General features: G+C 48.6%; 1 protein-coding gene across 1 annotated transcript in view; it reads right to left on the bottom strand.

Moving 5' to 3' along the window:
• Positions 1-17,059, bottom strand: part of LOC137562605 (venom factor-like) — a 316,987-nt gene that overhangs the window by 113,484 nt on the left and 186,444 nt on the right. The window contains exons 24-25 of the mRNA XM_068274109.1: positions 14,381-14,584; positions 4,186-4,261 (exon numbers count right to left, since the gene is read on the bottom strand). Coding sequence (XP_068130210.1) covers positions 4,186-4,261; positions 14,381-14,584 — 280 coding nt within the window. The remainder of the gene's footprint in view (positions 1-4,185; positions 4,262-14,380; positions 14,585-17,059) is intronic.

Raw genomic sequence — 17,059 nt, 5'->3', positions numbered from 1 at the left:
ACAAAACATAAAATCTTCTATGAACTCGTCATACACCTAACAGAATACCTTGGGGTGTCTTTTTTTCTAAAATGGGGACACTTGTGGGGTTCCTATACCGCCCTGGCATTTTACGGGCCCAAAACCGTGAGTAGTCTGGAAACCAAATGTCTCAAAATGACTGTTCAGGGGTATAAGCATCTGCAAATTTTGATGACAGGTGGTCTATGAGGGGGCGAATTTTGTGGAACCGGTCATAAGCAGGGTGGCTTTTTAGATGACAGGTTGTATTGGGCCTGATCTGATGGATAGGAGTGCTAGGGGGGTGACAGGAGGTGATTGATGGGTGTCTCAGGGGGTGGTTAGAGGGGAAAATAGATGCAATCAATGCACTGAGGAGGTGATCGGAAGGGGGTCTGAGGGGGATCTGAGGGTTTGGCCGAGTGATCAGGAGCCCACACGGGGCAAATTAGGGCCTGATCTGATGGGTAGGTGTGCTAGGGGGTGACAGGAGGTGATTGATGGGTGTCTCAAGGTGTGATTAGAGGGGGGAATAGATGCAAGCAATGCACTGGCGAGGTGATCAGGGCTGGGGTCTGAGGGCATTCTGAGGGTGTGGGCGGGTGATTGAGTGCCCTAGGGGCAGATAGGGGTCTAATCTGATAGGTAGCAGTGACAGGGGGTGATTGATGGGTAATTAGTGGGTGTTTAGGGTAGAGAACAGATGTAAACACTGCACTTGGGAGGTGATCGGACGTCGGATCTGCGGGCGACCTATTGGTGTGGGTGGGTGATCAGATTGCCCGCTAGGGGCAGGTTAGGGGCTGATTGATGGGTGGCAGTGACAGGGGGTGATTGATGGGTGGCAGTGACAGGGGGTGATTTATGGGTGGCAGTGACAGGGGGTGATTTATGGGTGATTGATAGGTGATTGACAGGTGATTGACAGGTAATCAGTGGGTTATTACAGGGGAGAACAGATGTAAATATTGCACTGGCGAATTGATAAGGGGGGGTCTGAGGGCAATCTGAGCGTGTAGGCGGGTGATTGGGTGCCCGCAAGGGGCAGATTAGGGTCTGATCTGATGGGTAACAGTGACAGGTGGTGATAGGGGGTGATTGATGGGTAATTAGTGGGTGTTTAGAGGAGAGAATAGATGTAAACGCTGCGCTTGGGTGGTGATCTGATGTCGGATCTGCGGGCGATCTATTGGTGTGGGTGGGTAATCAGATTGCCCGCAAGGGGCAGGTTAGGGGCTGATTGTTGGGTGGCAGTGACAGTGGGTGACAGGGGGTGATTGATGGGTGATAGGTGATTGACAGGTGATCAGTGGGTTATTACAGGGAAGGATAGATGTAAATAATGCCCTGGCGAATTGATAAGGGGGGGTCTGAGGGTAATCTGAGCGTGTAGGCGGGTGATTGGGTGCCCGCAAGGGGCAGATTAGGGTCTGATCTGATAGGTAACAGTGATAGGGGGTGATTGATGGGTGATTGATGGGTAATTAGTGGGTGTTTAGAGAAGATAACAGATGTAAACAATACATTTGGGAGGTAATCTGACGGCGGGTTTGCGGGCGATCTAATGGTGTGGGTGGGTGATCAGATTGCCCGCAAGGGGCAGGTTAGGGGCTGATTGATGGGTGGCAGTGACAGGGGGTGACAGGGGGTGATTGATGGGTGATAGGTGATTGGCAGGTGATTGACAGGTGATCAGTGGGTTATTACAGGGAAGAACAGATGTAATGAATGCACTGGTGAATTGATAAGGGGGGGTCTGAGGGCAATCTGAGCGTGTGGGCGGGTGATTGGGTGCCCGCAAGGGGCAGATTAGGGTCTGATCTGATAGGTAAAAGTGACAGGTGGTGATAGGGGGTGATTGATGGGTGATTGATGGGTAATTAGTGGGTGTTTAGAGGAGAGAATAGATGTAAACAATGGATTTGGGAGGTGATCTGATGTCGGATCTGCGGGCGATCTATTGGTGTGGGGGGTGATCAGATTGCCCGCAAGGGGCAGGTTAGGGGCTGATTGATGGGTGGCAGTGACAGGGGGTGATTGATGGGTGATTGACAGGTGATTGACAGGTGATTGACAGGTGATCAGGGTGGATAGATGCATACAGTACATGGGGGGGGGGTCTGGGGAGAATCTGAGGGGTGGGGGGTGATCAGGAGGGAGCAGGGGGCAGGGGGGGTATAAAAAAAAATAGCGTTGACAGGTAGTGACAGGGAGTGATTGATGGGTGATTAGGGGGGTGATTGGGTGCAAACAGGGGTCTGGGGGTTGGCAGGGGGGGGTCTGATGGGTGCTGTGGGCGATCTGGGGCGGGGGGGGGAGAAAATCAGTGTGCTTGGTGCAGACTAGGGTGGCTGCAGCCTGCCCTGGTGGTCCCTCGGACACTGGGACCACCAGGGCAGGAGGCAGCCTGTATAATACACTTTGTAAACATTACAAAGTGTATTATACACTTTGTATGCGGCGATCGTCGGGTTAACATCCCGCCGGCGCTTCCGTATGGCCGGCGGGATGTTGCGGCGAGTGAGCGGCGACAGGCGGAGGCGGAGGATCGCGTCACGGATGACGCGATCGCTCCGCCCATGCCCAAACAAGGACCGCCGCATTTTGTCAATACGGCGGTCCTTGCGGCGTCTACTTCCCGGCCGCCATTTGTCTATACGGCGGTCGGGAAGTAGTTAAATAACGGCATGATCATTGTGCACTGTAAGCAACAGTTCATAAAATCCAGTGTACTACTATTGGAAAAAAATCCCAACAAAAGACATGGACATCCACAAGATCAAACTAACGCGTGTCAGACCCAAGATGTCACGTGCCACGTGACTTGGCATGTGGCACGTGTCACGTTGCACTTGGCACGTGTCACGTGCCAAGCGCCACGTGCCAAGTGCCACGTGACACGTGCCAAGTGCCAAGTGACACGTGACAAGTGCCACATGACAGTCAGACAGCAGAGGAGAAGACACTAGTGCACACTAACTGTCACACTGGCACTGCTCACAGCACAGCAGTTCTGTAGAAATCTAACACAGTAGTACTACTACTCTAACATCTACTAGCACTGACTGCAGTACTACAGTACTAACTACACAATAACACAGTAATCCTGTTTCCTAATCCCTAACCTAACCTACAGTGGTGTAAAAAACTATTTGCCCCCTTCCTGATTTCTTATTCTTTTGCATGTTTGTCACACTTAAATGTTTCTGCTCATCAAAAACCGTTAACTATTAGTCAAAGATAACATAATTGAACACAAAATGCAGTTTTAAATGATGGTTTTTATTATTTAGTGAGAAAAATAACTTAAAACCTACATGGCCCCTGAACCTAATAACTGGTTGGGCCACCCTTAGCAGCAATAACTGCAATCAAGCGTTTGCGATAACTTGCAACGAGTCTTTTACAACGCTCTGGAGGAATTTTGGCCCACTCATCTTTGCAGAATTGTTTTAATTCAGCTTTATTTGAGGGTTTTCAAGCATGAACCGCCTTTTTAAAGGGACTCCGAGCTCTGATTAAAAATAAAATTTGAACTTACCCGGGGCTTTCTCCATCCCAGCCCTGGTCGGGATGTCCCACGCCGGCCTCCTGGCTCTTCTCCCGGCGGCTGTCCGCATAGCGCGGACAGGCCGGGCCCCCGGGCGACACTGGCGAGTGTCGGGGCTTCTCCTTCCCTATACGTCACGAATGACGTCACACGCCGGCCGCCGCGCGTCATGACGATATGTCTCATCATGGCACCCCTCCTTATTATACAGGGGGACTGGCCAGTGTTCCTTTCTGTGATTGGGTGCCAGGGTGTAGGCTGGGAGCCTTCTGATTGGCTCAAAGAGGTCAAGTGGGGCTGCCCATGGTTCCCCTCTGTGATTGGTTGCTAGGGCTTCTGCTGAGAGCCCTCTGATTGGCTCCAGGATGTCATCTCCTTAGTTACAGTATTTCGGATCCGGATATCCGCAATATCCACGGATATCCACGTTATGCGCCTAAATATCCGCAGATAGCTATCCGGATTTTGGCCCAGGTATCCGGAATCCGAATCCGGTCGGATAGCTGAAAAAAGTTCGGATATCCGGGTTACCCAGATATCCGGAATCCTGATGAGCAGCACTGGTGATTGGTTTAACATACTCTGTAAAATGTTGCATTAATACAGAACGATAAAAGAATACTATTCTACATTACCATGTGCTGGATGGTTTGTAAATCCAGATACCATAGGAACCATCTTCTTTGTGGTATTTCAACTGATTGGCCAAACCTGTTACACAAAAACACAAGTGTTCAGGAACAGACTGAAGTGCAAGGGGACCTGTGGACCTGGGCCACAGAAAATAGTCATGTAAAATACAATCACAGAACACCAAAATATAACTGCAAGTCAAATGACAAGAAATTCCAGATACATACAGTGAGAGATGTGCAAAGCATCTCCATTTGCTGTTGAAGCAGCTTCCCTTCATATGAAAGGAGATGGGGGGTTTTCTCATAAGCACCTCCCTACTTTGAGAATTCCTTTCCAAAATACAACCAACACTCTCCGACCAGGGGGTGTAAAAATAGACCCTGCAAAGGATGCAGCCGCTGGGGGGGGGCAGAAGCCACAGGGGGCTCCGTCCTGATAGACTGACAACTTAGGGCAAGGAGAGAAAAACCTTTCTGCTCTCTGCACAATTGTTCTTATGACTGCATCTGCTCATCCACTGATAAGGAATCATACAAAGATTTGTAGACAAAGATTTGTAGACAGTCCCTATTCAGCGTGAACAGGGTCTTGTGTAGAACACCCAGCCCCCAACCTCTCTACCCCTCCCCAGCTGCCCTGTACTGTAGTGATGCTGGAGAGGTCTGCAGAGCCAGTTCTGCTCCCTCAGAGAAGGTCAGAGTGAGTGTAATAAAAAGCTGAGGTTGGGAACACGCTCGTCTGTCAGTTTTCTGTATGGGCTCGATTCACAAAGCGGTGATAACCTAGTTAGAGACTTTAGGCGTGATAACCATTTTTATCATGCCTAAACAAATTGCCTCAGGCGGCAAAAAGTCTAGGGCCGGGCCTGTTGCTAGCGCAAAACTTTTGATCAGCTGTGCACTGCGGTGCTAACCCAGTTGGTGCTTAAACTTATCACGCCTAAAAACTTATCACACCTAAACTTATCATGCCTAAACTTATCACACCTAGGCCTCGATTCACAAAGCGGTGATAACCCAGTTATCACGCCTAAAAGACTTTAGGCGTGATGACCTTTTCACCACTGAGTTATCACCGCTTTTTCCTGCTCTTCGCGCGAAGTTACCGCGCGTACGCGCGTTCGCGCGTTCGAGCGCGCGCAAAGTCCCATAGGGCTTAATGGGAGCTTCGCGCGCGGCAACTTCGCGCGAGTTTCTTCTTATCATGCCTAAAGTGACTTTAGGCGTGATAAGGGCCTTTTCACCACGGTGCTAACACTTTGCACCGCTTTGTGAATCGAGCCCCTAAACTGGCTTTTCACCAGAGTGGTGCAAAGGTTATCATGCCATGGGCTCGATTCACAAAGCGGTGCTAACCCAGTTAGCATGCCTAAGGGCTCGATTCACAAAGCGGTGCTAACCCAGTTAGAGACTTTAGGCATGATAACCATTGCACCACGCTGGTGAAAAGCCAGTTTAGGCGTGATAAGTTTAGGTGTGATAAGTTTAGGCGTGATAAGGGACTTTTCACTAGCATGCTAACTGTTAGCACCGCTTTGTGAATCAGGCCCTATGGGCCTGATTCACAAAGCGGTGCTAACAGTTAGCACCCTGGTGAAAAGCCCTTTATCATGCCTAAACTCAGTTTAGGCATGATAAGTTTAGGTGTGATAAGTTTAGGTGTGATAAGTTTAGGCATGATAAGTTTAGGTGTGATAAGTTTAGGTGTGATAAGTTTAAGCGCCAACTGCGTTAGCACCGCTGTGCACAGCTGATCAAAAGTTTTACGCTAGCAAAGACTGGTGCACTTCGTATAAAGTTTAATGGCGCTGCTTTGCGTGCGGGACTTTGCAAGCGATCTAAACTTATCTAAACTTAGCATGCCTAAACTTATCACACCTAAACTTATCATGCCTAAACTTATCACACCTAAACTGGCTTTTCACCAGAGTGGTGCAATGGTTATCATGCCTAAAGTCTCTAACTGGGTTAGCACCGCTTTGTGAATCGAGCCCTATGTGTTTTCTGCTATCACGGCCATGATACGCTCAGCGCACGGGTTAGCGTGCGTACAGATTTGCATGCATAATAGTAAAGGTTTGTGCGCATTAACTTTCTGACAGCAGTGAAGCACTGGGAGCATTTTCTCTATCAATTACATTAGCTTTTGTGACAAAACCTGCATGTTTTCACACATATAGACACACATGGGGCTTGATTCACTAAACGGTGATAACTCATATCACGGGCGCGCTAGCGTTTTTTGTGTGCAATTGCGAATTTTTGCACGCAATCGGCGTGGCCGTGATATGAGTTGTCAAGGTTTAGTGACTAAAGCCCATGGTGTGCAGAAAGCTCTGTCCATCTCTGAGGGAGCAAGACAAGACAAGACAAATAACATTTATATCGCGCTTTTCTCCTGACGGACTCAAAGCACCAGAGCTGCAGCCACTAGGGCACGTTCTATAAGCAGTAGCAGTGTTAGGGAAACTTGCCTAAGGTCTCCTACTGAATAGGTGCTGGCTTACTGAACACGCAGAGCCGAGATTCAAACCCTGGTCTCCTGTGTCAGAGGCAGAGCCCTTAACCATTACACCATCCAGCCACTGGCTCTGCAGATTCCAACAGCATCACTACAGTACACAGCACTTGGGGAGAGATAGAGAGGTTGGGGCAGAGCTGGTTCTACAGATTCCTCCAGCATAACTACACTACAGGGCAGCTGGGCAGGGGTAGAGAGGTTGGGGGCTGGGTGTTCTACACAAGACCCTGCTGCAAACTGAATAGGTACTAGAGATGGCCCGAACGGTTCGCCCGGTGGGTAATCCGCGTGGATATCATCTACCTGTACCCGCGGTGGGTAGCGGACACATGGCACGTTTGACCCGCCTCATATACCTCGTCATTGGGCTAAACTTTGACCCTCTACATCACAGTCAGCAGACACATGGCAGCCAATCCGGCTGCACTCACCCACGGACCGCCGCCCCCCCATAAAAATGCTGCAGCGTCGGCCATGTTCTCAGTCTGCTGATCTTGCTATCGTGAGAGGAAGGGAGAGAAATTTGGAGATAGGGAAAGGGTTAGGCTGTTGATAACTTGCTCCTCGTGCAATCTTGTTGCTGAAAGTACACCACTATAAGCTCTTTTGAGAGCTAATATTCTTCTGATTTTTTTTTTTTTTTTTTGGTGTGTGTAACACAGACATGCATAGATACAGTTCTGTCGCAGCCGGGCCTAGTTGCTGACTGTGCCAGGCCCACACTCTGTATTACCATTGCATATCTTTTCACTGCATTTGTGATTTAAACTTACTAAACAGGGGTGCTTGGATACCCCTTTTAAAATCCGAATTGATCCGGATCCGGATACCCAGATATCCGAATCCGGATCGGATATCCGAGTCCGAACTTTCAGATATCCGCGTGAATGCGGATATCCGGATGCATTATCTGGGCGGATTCGGATATCCGCATAGAAAAACTGGAAATGCCCTTTAAATTGCTTTAAAAACGTTTTTAAGGGTATATGAGGCATGTAGTATCATTATTTTTAAAGGGGGAACACTAATTGATGATGTGGGGACTTAAAATCCCCCCCCAAAAAAAATTGGCTGTCAATTAACATCAGGTCTAGGTTCCAGACAGCGGTCGTGCAGCCCACATTGTGTCCAAAGTCCAACCGCACAACTGGGACATGGCAGTTTTCAGTTAAGACACCTCCAAAAAATTACACAGAAATTGTGTTGTGGGTGGTATCAGTGGCCTGTGGCACCCTGGCCTGGCGGTGGGAGCTGCACCGGCAGCAGGAGCAGGGCAATGTAGCAGCAGCAGGTGTAACGTGTGCCAGGAGCATTCCGGACGTGGCATGTGGCAATTGGCACTTGGCACGTGCCACGTTGCATTTATCAGAATCCAAGTGCCACGTGACACATGCCAAGTGCCACGTGCCAAGTGCCACATGGCACGTGGCAAGTGACACGTGACACGTGACAAGTGAAAGTCAGACAGCAGAGGAGAAGACACTAGTGCACACTGGCACTGCTCAGCACAGCACTTCTGTAGAAAGCTAACACAGTACTACTACTACTACTCTACTCTAACAACTATTAACACACTGGACCTGATTCACAAAGTGGTGCTCACAGTTAGCATGCTGGTGAAAAGCCCTTTATCACGCCTAAACTCAGTTTAGGCATGATAAGTTTAGGTGTGATAAGTTTAGGTGTGATAAGTTTAGGCATGATAAGTTTAGGTGTGATAAGTTTAGGCATGATAAGTTTAAGCACCAACTGCGTTAGCACCACAGTGCACAGCTGATCAAAAGTTTTGCGCTAGCAAAGTCTGATGCACTTCGCATAGAGTTTAATGGCGCTGCTTTGCGTGCGGGACTTTGCACGCTATCTACACTTATCTAAACTTAGCATGCCTAAACTTATCACACCTAGGGCTCGATTCACAAAGCGGTGCTAACCCAGTTAGAGACTTTAGGCATGATAACCATTGCACCTCTCTGGTGAAAAGCCAGTTTAGGTGTGATAAGTTTAGGCATGATAAGTTTAGGTGTGATAAGTTTAGGCATGCTAAGTTTAGATAAGTTTAGATCGCTTGCAAAGTCCCTCACGCAAAGCAGCGCCATTAAACTTTATACGAAGTGCACCAGTCTTTGCTAGCGTAAAAGTTTTGATCAGCTGTGCACTGCGGTGCTAACGCAGTTGGTGCTTAAACTTATCATGCCTAAACTTATCACACCTAAACTTATCATGCCTAAACTTATCACACCTAAACTTATCACACCTAAACTTATCATGCCTAAACTGAGTTTAGGCATGATAAAGTGCTTTTCACCAGGGTGCTAACTGTTAGCACCGCTTTGTGAATCAGGCCCCTAAACTTATCACGCCTAAACTGGCTTTTCACCAGCGTGGTGCAATGGTTATCATGCCTAAAGTCTCTAACTGGGTTAGCACCGCTTTGTGAATCGAGCCCACTGACTGCAGTACTACAGTACTAACTCACAATAACACAGTAATCCTCCTATTCCCTAATCCCTAACCTATACCTAAGGCTAATAGCTGGCCTGGTCTGTGCACAGAACACACACAGACACATAGCAGCTGCCTGCAGCACACACTCTGGGCCTGATTCACAAAGCGGTGCTAACAGTTAGCACGCTGGTGAAAAGCCCTTTATCATGCCTAAACTCAGTTTAGGCATGATAAGTTTAGGCATGATAAGTTTAGGTGTGATAAGTTTAGGTGTGATAAGTTTAGGCATGATAAGTTTAAGCACCAACTGCGTTAGCACCGCAGTGCACAGCTGATCAAAAGTTTTGCGCTAGCAAAGTCTGGTGCACTTCGCATAGAGTTTAATGGCGCTGCTTTGTGTGCGACACTTTGGGCTCGATTCACAAAGCGGTGATAACCCAGTTATCTCGCCTAAAAGACTTTAGGCATGATAACCATTGCACCATGCTGGTGAAAAGCCAGTTTAGGCGTGATAAGTTTAGGCATGATAAGTTTAGGTGTGATAAGTTTAGGCATGCTAAGTTTAGATATGTTTAGATCGCTTGCAAAGTCCCGCACGCAAAGCAGCGCCATTAAACTTTATACGAAGTGCACCAGTCTTTGCTAGCGCAAAACTTTTGCTCAGCTGTGCACTGCGGTGCTAACGCAGTTGGCGCTTAAACTTATCATGCCTAAACTTATCACACCTAAACTTATCATGCCTAAACTTATCACACCTAAACTTATCACGCCTAAACTTATCATGCCTAAACTGAGTTTAGGCATGATAAAGGGCTTTTCACCAGGGTGCTAACTGTTAGCACCGCTTTGTGAATCAGGCCCTTTGCACGCTATCTACACTTATCTAAACTTAGCATGCCTAAACTTATCACACCTAAACTTATCACACCTAAACTTATCACACCTAGGCCTCGATTCACAAAGCGGTGATAACCCAGTTATCACGCCTAAAAGACTTTAGGCGTGATGACCTTTTCACCACTGAGTTATCACCGCTTTTTCCTGCTCTTCGCGCGAAGTTACCGCGCGTACGCGCGTTCGCGCGTGAGAGCGCGCGCAAAGTCCCATAGGGCTTAATGGGAGCTTCGCGCGAAGCGGGGACGCTGCGCGCGCACAGCGCGCGGTTGCGCGCGCAAAACTTTGCGCGCGGCAACTTCGCGCGAGTTTCTTCTTATCATGCCTAAAGTGACTTTAGGCGTGATAAGGGCCTTTTCACCATGGTGCTAACACTTTGCACCGCTTTGTGAATCGAGCCCCTAGTCACTTTAGGCATGATAAGAAGAAACTCGCGCGAAGTTGCCGCGCGTAAGTGCGCGCGCAACACCCGACGCTTCGCGCGAAGCTCCCATTAAGCCCTATGGGACTTTGCGCGCGCTCTCACGCGCGTACGCGCGAACGCGCTTACGCGCGGTAACTTCGCGCGAAGAGCAGGAAAAATCGGTGATAACTCAGTGGTGAAAAGGTCATCACGCCTAAAGTCTTTTAGGCGTGATAACTGGGTTATCACCGCTTTGTGAATCGAGGCCTAGGGGCCTGATTTACAAAGCGGTGCTAACAGTTAGCACGCTGGTGAAAAGCCCTTTATCACGCCTAAACTCAGTTTAGGCATGATAAGTTTAGGTGTGATAAGTTTAGGTGTGATAAGTTTAGGCATGATAAGTTTAGGTGTGATAAGTTTAGGCATGCTAAGTTTAAGCGCCAACTGCGTTAGCACCGCAGTGCACAGCTGATCAAAAGTTTTGCGCTAGCAAAGTCTGGTGCACTTCGCATAGAGTTCAATGGCGCTGCTTTGCGTGCGGGACTTTGCACGCTATCTACACTTATCTAAACTTATCACACCTAAACTTATCACACCTAAACTGGCTTTTCACCAGCGTGGTGCAATGGTTATCACGCCTAAAGTCTCTAACTGGGTTAGCACCGCTTTGTGAATCGAGCCCTAGGCGTGATAACCATTGCACCACGCTGGTGAAAAGCCAGTTTAGGCGTGATAAGTTTAGGGGCTCGATTCACAAAGCGGTGCAAAGTGTTAGCACCATGGTGAAAAGGCCCTTATCACGCCTAAAGTCACTTTAGGCATGATAAGAAGAAACTCGCGCGAAGTTGTTATCACCGCTTTGTGAATCGAGGCCTAGGTGTGATAAGTTTAGGCGTGATAAGTTTAAGCGCCAACTGCGTTAGCACCGCAGTGCACAGCTGATCAAAAGTTTTGCGCTAGCAAAGTCTGGTGCACTTTGCATAAAGTTTAATGGCGCTGCTTTGCGTGCGGGACTTTGCAAGCGATCTAAACTTATCTAAACTTAGCATGCCTAAACTTATCACACCTAAACTTATCACACCTAAACTTATCACGCCTAAACTGGCTTTTCACCAGCATGGTGCAATGGTTATCATGCCTAAAGTCTTTTAGGCATGCTAACTGGGTTAGCACCGCTTTGTGAATCGAGCCCGCTAAGTTTAGATAAGTGTAGATAGCGTGCAAAGTCCCGTACGCAAAGCAGCGCCATTAAACTCTATGCGAAGTGCACCAGACTTTGCTAGCGCAAAACATTTGATCAGCTGTGCACTGCGGTGCTAACGCAGTTGGTGCTTAAACTTATCATGCCTAAACTTATCACACCTAAGCTTATCATGCCTAAACTTATCACACCTTGGCCTCGATTCACCAAGCGGTGATAACTCAGTTATCACGCCTAAAGGACTTTAGGCGTGATGACCTTTTCACCACTGAGTTATCACCGCTTTTTCCTGCTCTTCGCGCGAAGTTACCGCGCGAACGCGCGTACGCGCGTGAGAGAGCGCGCAAAGTCCCATAGGGTTTAATGGGAGCTTCGCGCGAAGCGTCGGGTGCTGCGCGCGCACTTACGCGCGAAGCCCTTCTTATCATGCCTAAACTGAGTTTAGGCGTGATAAGGGCCTTTTCACCACAGTGCTAACACTTTGCACCGCTTGGTGAATCGAGCCCCTAAACTTATCACACCTAAACTTATCATGCCTAAACTGAGTTTAGGCGTGATAAAGGACTTTTCACCAGCGTGCTAACTGTTAGCACCGCTTTGTGAATCAGGCCCAATGACATCAAGCTAATTAATGAATAGTGTAGTGATAGTAGTGAAGGGGTTAATCACTGAACAGCTTTAGGTTTATAAAGGTGTACAGGCAGCCAGCCCAGGAGCACTGGAGCATGTCTCTCAGTGTGCCTTTAGCAAGCCAAGATGATATGTCTCATATGTCTCATCATGGCAGCCCTCCTTATTATACAGGGTTATACACTGTGTTGCGGTGCGTGGCGGCGGCCGGTGGGAGATCTTCAATCAACATGTTACAGAAGAAGGTTGCAAGATAGAGGATATTGGTGTGGGACCTTTTCCGAGTATATTGGTGTGGGAATTTTTTTTTTTCAAAGGTACAGGAAAGTATTTCTGGTTAATTAAGATACCCCTATACTCATTTCTCCTGGGAGGGGGGTGGGCACCTGAGGTCCCCTACTTAAAGGAACTCCCAGATGCCACCATGAAACCCCCCCAGGGAGTCATCGCTCCCACCTCCTCCTGGGGCACTGGAGGTGGGAAAGAGCCCCTTGTCCATGGATTGGACAAGGACTCCGGGAGGAAGGGGAAGGCTTGGCCGACCCTCTCCCCCGGAGCCCCCCCATACCATGGACCATGCAGGCTGGTATAGCTCAGGGTGCAAAGCCCCATGCGGCCCGGGCTCCGCATTCTGGCTATCCCAGCCTGCATGGGAGACAAGGGGTTAAATATGTTTGTTAAGGGGGACCCCATGCCATTTTTTTTTAAATTTCCCACACTCAGCACATAAAAGAAATACAAAAAATTAAAAAAAGGAAAAAATATTTTTTCCCAGCTATCTTTTTAACATATCCTGAAAATGTGGTATTGCTACCATGTAAGGGGGCTTCGCTTTTAACCTCTAAAGTCAGTGGGTTTTGTTTCATTAGAACTGTTACCGCATTTAAAAGTATACTTTTTGTCTTTGACATTTTAAAACCGATTTTCTCAAAAAGTATAAGGTCTTTTTGATTTTTTTTTCCTCTTGTAGTTACTGTCCCCCTCCACATAACATGCATTTTTAGAGCTTCTGGCATTTAAGGGGGCTTTGCTTTTAACTGCTAAAGTTGACGGGCGTTTAATTTTCCCACGGTCAGAAGAACTTTAAAATCGATTTTCTCAAAAACTATAAGGTATTTTTGAAAAAAAAATTCCTCTTGTAGTCACTGTCCTCCTCCATATACTCTGCAAATTTGATGTTTCTAGCATGTAAGGGGGCTTAGTTATTAACCATTAAACTCGGCAGGCACTCGTTTGCCATTAAAGTTTATGGGAAAAATGTGTACACAGACTTTAAAAAAAATAAATAAAAAACGCGTCTCGCCACAGACGCGAACAGCTGAAGTTCCCGCGAACTACGCGCCGGGTGAACCGTTTAGGCCATCTCTATTGACCACATTGTTACAGGAAGTCGGCAAGAGGGGGCGGCGTTACACTAGCAAGTTTGCCAGCTTCGGCATCTGAAAGCCATTACACCCGAGTGCCCCCCTTTTGAATAGTTAACAAGGCTGCAACTGCTTTGAGTTATCTGCAGGCATGGTGCACAGCTACACCCTTGTAGATACGCCACTGCGTACTTTATAGGTCCTAATCCCTTTGATATTCTTGGCATAGCACAAATTAATTGATGGAACTAAATCAGGAAACGTGTGGTGAATCAAATAGAACACATTTCTACATTTCTCAGTGCATCCTAACCTTTTAAGCACTGTCTGGATCCGGCCCTTGAGGACTGGAGTTGGACAGCCCTGTTCTTTGGGAATTCACTTGATAAGTGCTGGGAGCAGAACAGACATGAGAGCTGAACTGCTGGTCTGGACTCGGGTAATGCAAGTTAAAAAAAAAGTCCAATCTAATTTTACCTGCAATAACTATGACTGTACATAAATACATCAGGCATATTGTTGTGGGAAGGGCTCTGAGGAGGTCTTGCTCCGGGCTCCAGACAGGTCAGAAAACACTGTTTCTACCAAATCCATGTTGTTGAGCAGAAAAAGAACACAGAATCACATGAAGAAGACAACTACTGTCCTGGTGACACAAAGGCAGAAGGCTGGACATCTGCACAGACTAATAATGTTGAGTGGACCCACTCTGGAAGGTGTAAACCTTTATTTCTTACCATTGTTGATGAACTGGATGGCCTGTGCTCTGCGCTCTACCCCGACTCTGTCCCACTGGTTGGAAGCATCCAGGTAATGAGTGGCAATCACACACGGAGTCATGGACATCATGTTCTGCTCTCCACATCCCCATGGTGCAACAATCAGATTATTCAGATTGGCTCCATCAATGGCTTTCTCCACCATTTCGCTAATGGCGGTCCCTGGGAAGTGAAAACAGGCAACATAAGACTAAAGAAAGACCTACAGTTTTTAATGGGCTTAAAGAGGAACTGTAAGGAGATTCAAGGTTTTTTCTTTTTTTACAAAACAAAGGAATAAGAGTGTGTTATGAGGAAAAGAAGAATATGTAGGCCAGAGAAAATATTCATCTTACCCTGTCAGTGTGGTGTATAAAAAAATGCCTTAAGCAGCATGGGAGGAATCATGTTTACTACTGGCATGCAGAGCTAGAGGGTTTTTTCCCCTTTTATTCCTCTTTTTTCTTCAAGTGAACATAGGTGAGAGTTATATGGAGGCTCTCATATTTATTTCCTTTAACTACTTCCCGACCGCCGTATAGACAAATGGCGGCCGGGAAGCTGACGCCGCAAGGACCGCCGTATAGACAAAATGCGGCGGTCCTTGTATGGGCGTGGGCGGAGCGATCGCGTCATCCGTGACGCGATCCTCCGCCGGGAGTCGGAAGCCTGGCATTTTGCCTCTGCTCGCCGGCCACTTAGCAGAGCCGGCGAGCGGAGGAATCCATACAATGGGCCAATCAGAATGTATAAGGCACTTTGTTAAGTAAACAAAGTGCCTTATACGTGCTTCCTCCTCGCCTCGTGGTCTCATTGTTGCAGAGACCACTAGCGAGGAGGAAGCACTTTGTGAGTATACAGCACACACGTTTTTTTTGCCTACAGCCCCCCTGATCTCCCACCCCAGGCCTCATACCCCCCCTGATCACCCCAGCAGACCCCTGCCAGCACCCTTGCACCCCTTTAAAAACCCCAACCCCCCCACCTATCACTAACTTTAAACGCTATCCCCTGCGTTAGGTCCCTAACTGCCTCCTAGTCACCCCTGATCCCCCCCCCCTACCTTTAGATCACCCCCAGACTCCATCCCAGACTACCCCCCTGTATACTGTATACATCTGTATACAGCTACCTTACCCTCTGATCCCCCTCTGATCCCCCTCTGATCACCTGTCTATCACCTGTCCATCACCCCTTGGCACCCCCACCCATCAGAGCAGACCCTAACTGCCCCGCGGGGGTAACCGATCACCTGCCCAGGCCCTCGATTGCCCTCATACCCCCCTTCTGATTACATCCCCTGCTCTTTGTTTACATCTGTCCTCCCCAGCAATCACTAACTGATCTGCGATCAGTAACCCCCTGTGTCTGCCTCTCATCAGATCAGGACTCAAGTTTGCCCCGTGCAGGCTCCTGATCAACCCCCCACTCCCTCAAATCGCCCTCAGACCCCCCCCCCTAATCACCGTCCAAGTGCATTGTTTTTGACTGTGCTGCGCTTGTATTCGATTGTGCTGCGCTTGTATTTGAATGGGCTGCGATTGTATTTGATTGTCCCGTGATCTGCTTCGATTGTCCCGTGATTGTTTGATTGCCTGAGACCCCACTTCCCACCACACCCAACCCCACCCTCCCCCCCCCCACCACACCCAACCCCACCCTCCCCCCACCACCTCCAACCACCACCTTCCGAGTGCATCAGATTTGCTTGTGCTGTGATTGGAGTCGATTGTGCTGTAATTGTATTTGATTGTCCCGTGATCGGCTTCGATTGCCCCGTGATTGTTTGATTGCCTGAGACCCCACTTCCCGCCACACCCAATCCCACCCTCCCCCCATCACCTTCCGAGTGCATCAGATCTGCTTGTGCTGTGATTGGAGTCGATTGTGCTGTAATTGGATTTGATTGTCCCGTGATTGTTTGATTGCCTCTGAGACCCCACTTCCCACCAACCCCAATACCTCTCAAATACTCCCTTTTTGCTAGGTAGGTGCTCTTTTTTTCTGGGTAGTCTCGGAGGAAAACCCCATAAATTTAGCAATCCAAAATGGCAAGAAGGGGGCTTTCCGATGACGAGGTATACAGGTATATGGACCAGTCGGATGAGTTCTTTTGGGAAGAATCATCCGTCGAATCTTCCGGGTCCAATTTTGAACCTGTAGAAAGCAGTGGTTCCCTGACCGATACTGATGACGAGGCTATGGTCCCGGCTACAGCCAGGCGTACCAGACCCCAAGTCGTTAGACCGCAGGTGGCGCAGGATCCGCCTCAAGGGCAGCAGGGTGGTGCTAGCGCTGTTGATAGTTTTCTTGGTGAGGCAGGCACCAGCAGCGCAGCATCTCCTGGACTTAGTGCCAGTGCTTCCGTAGACCCTGACGAAGTGGTGAGCGTCAGCATGGAAGTGGAAACTGGTACGGTGGCAAGTGCAGTAGTACCCCCGTCGCAGCCACCAAGAAGAAGACGGGCCCGTAGTACCCATAGACTCCCAGAGGTGCTGGCACAACCAGATTGGCAATCCCCTGATTCCGCCGCACCCGTAGTGCCCCCTTTCACCGCCCAGTCTGGAGTCCAGGTGGCGACAGCTCATCTAGGAACGGCCCTAGACTTTTTGCAGCTGTTCATCACCCAGGTTCTCCTGGACTTAATTGTGGTTGAGA

Source organism: Hyperolius riggenbachi, chromosome 3 (genome assembly GCF_040937935.1).
Source record: "Hyperolius riggenbachi isolate aHypRig1 chromosome 3, aHypRig1.pri, whole genome shotgun sequence".
Classification (NCBI taxonomy): Eukaryota; Metazoa; Chordata; class Amphibia; order Anura; family Hyperoliidae; genus Hyperolius; species Hyperolius riggenbachi.
This window is presented reverse-complemented; position numbering and strand designations above follow the sequence as displayed.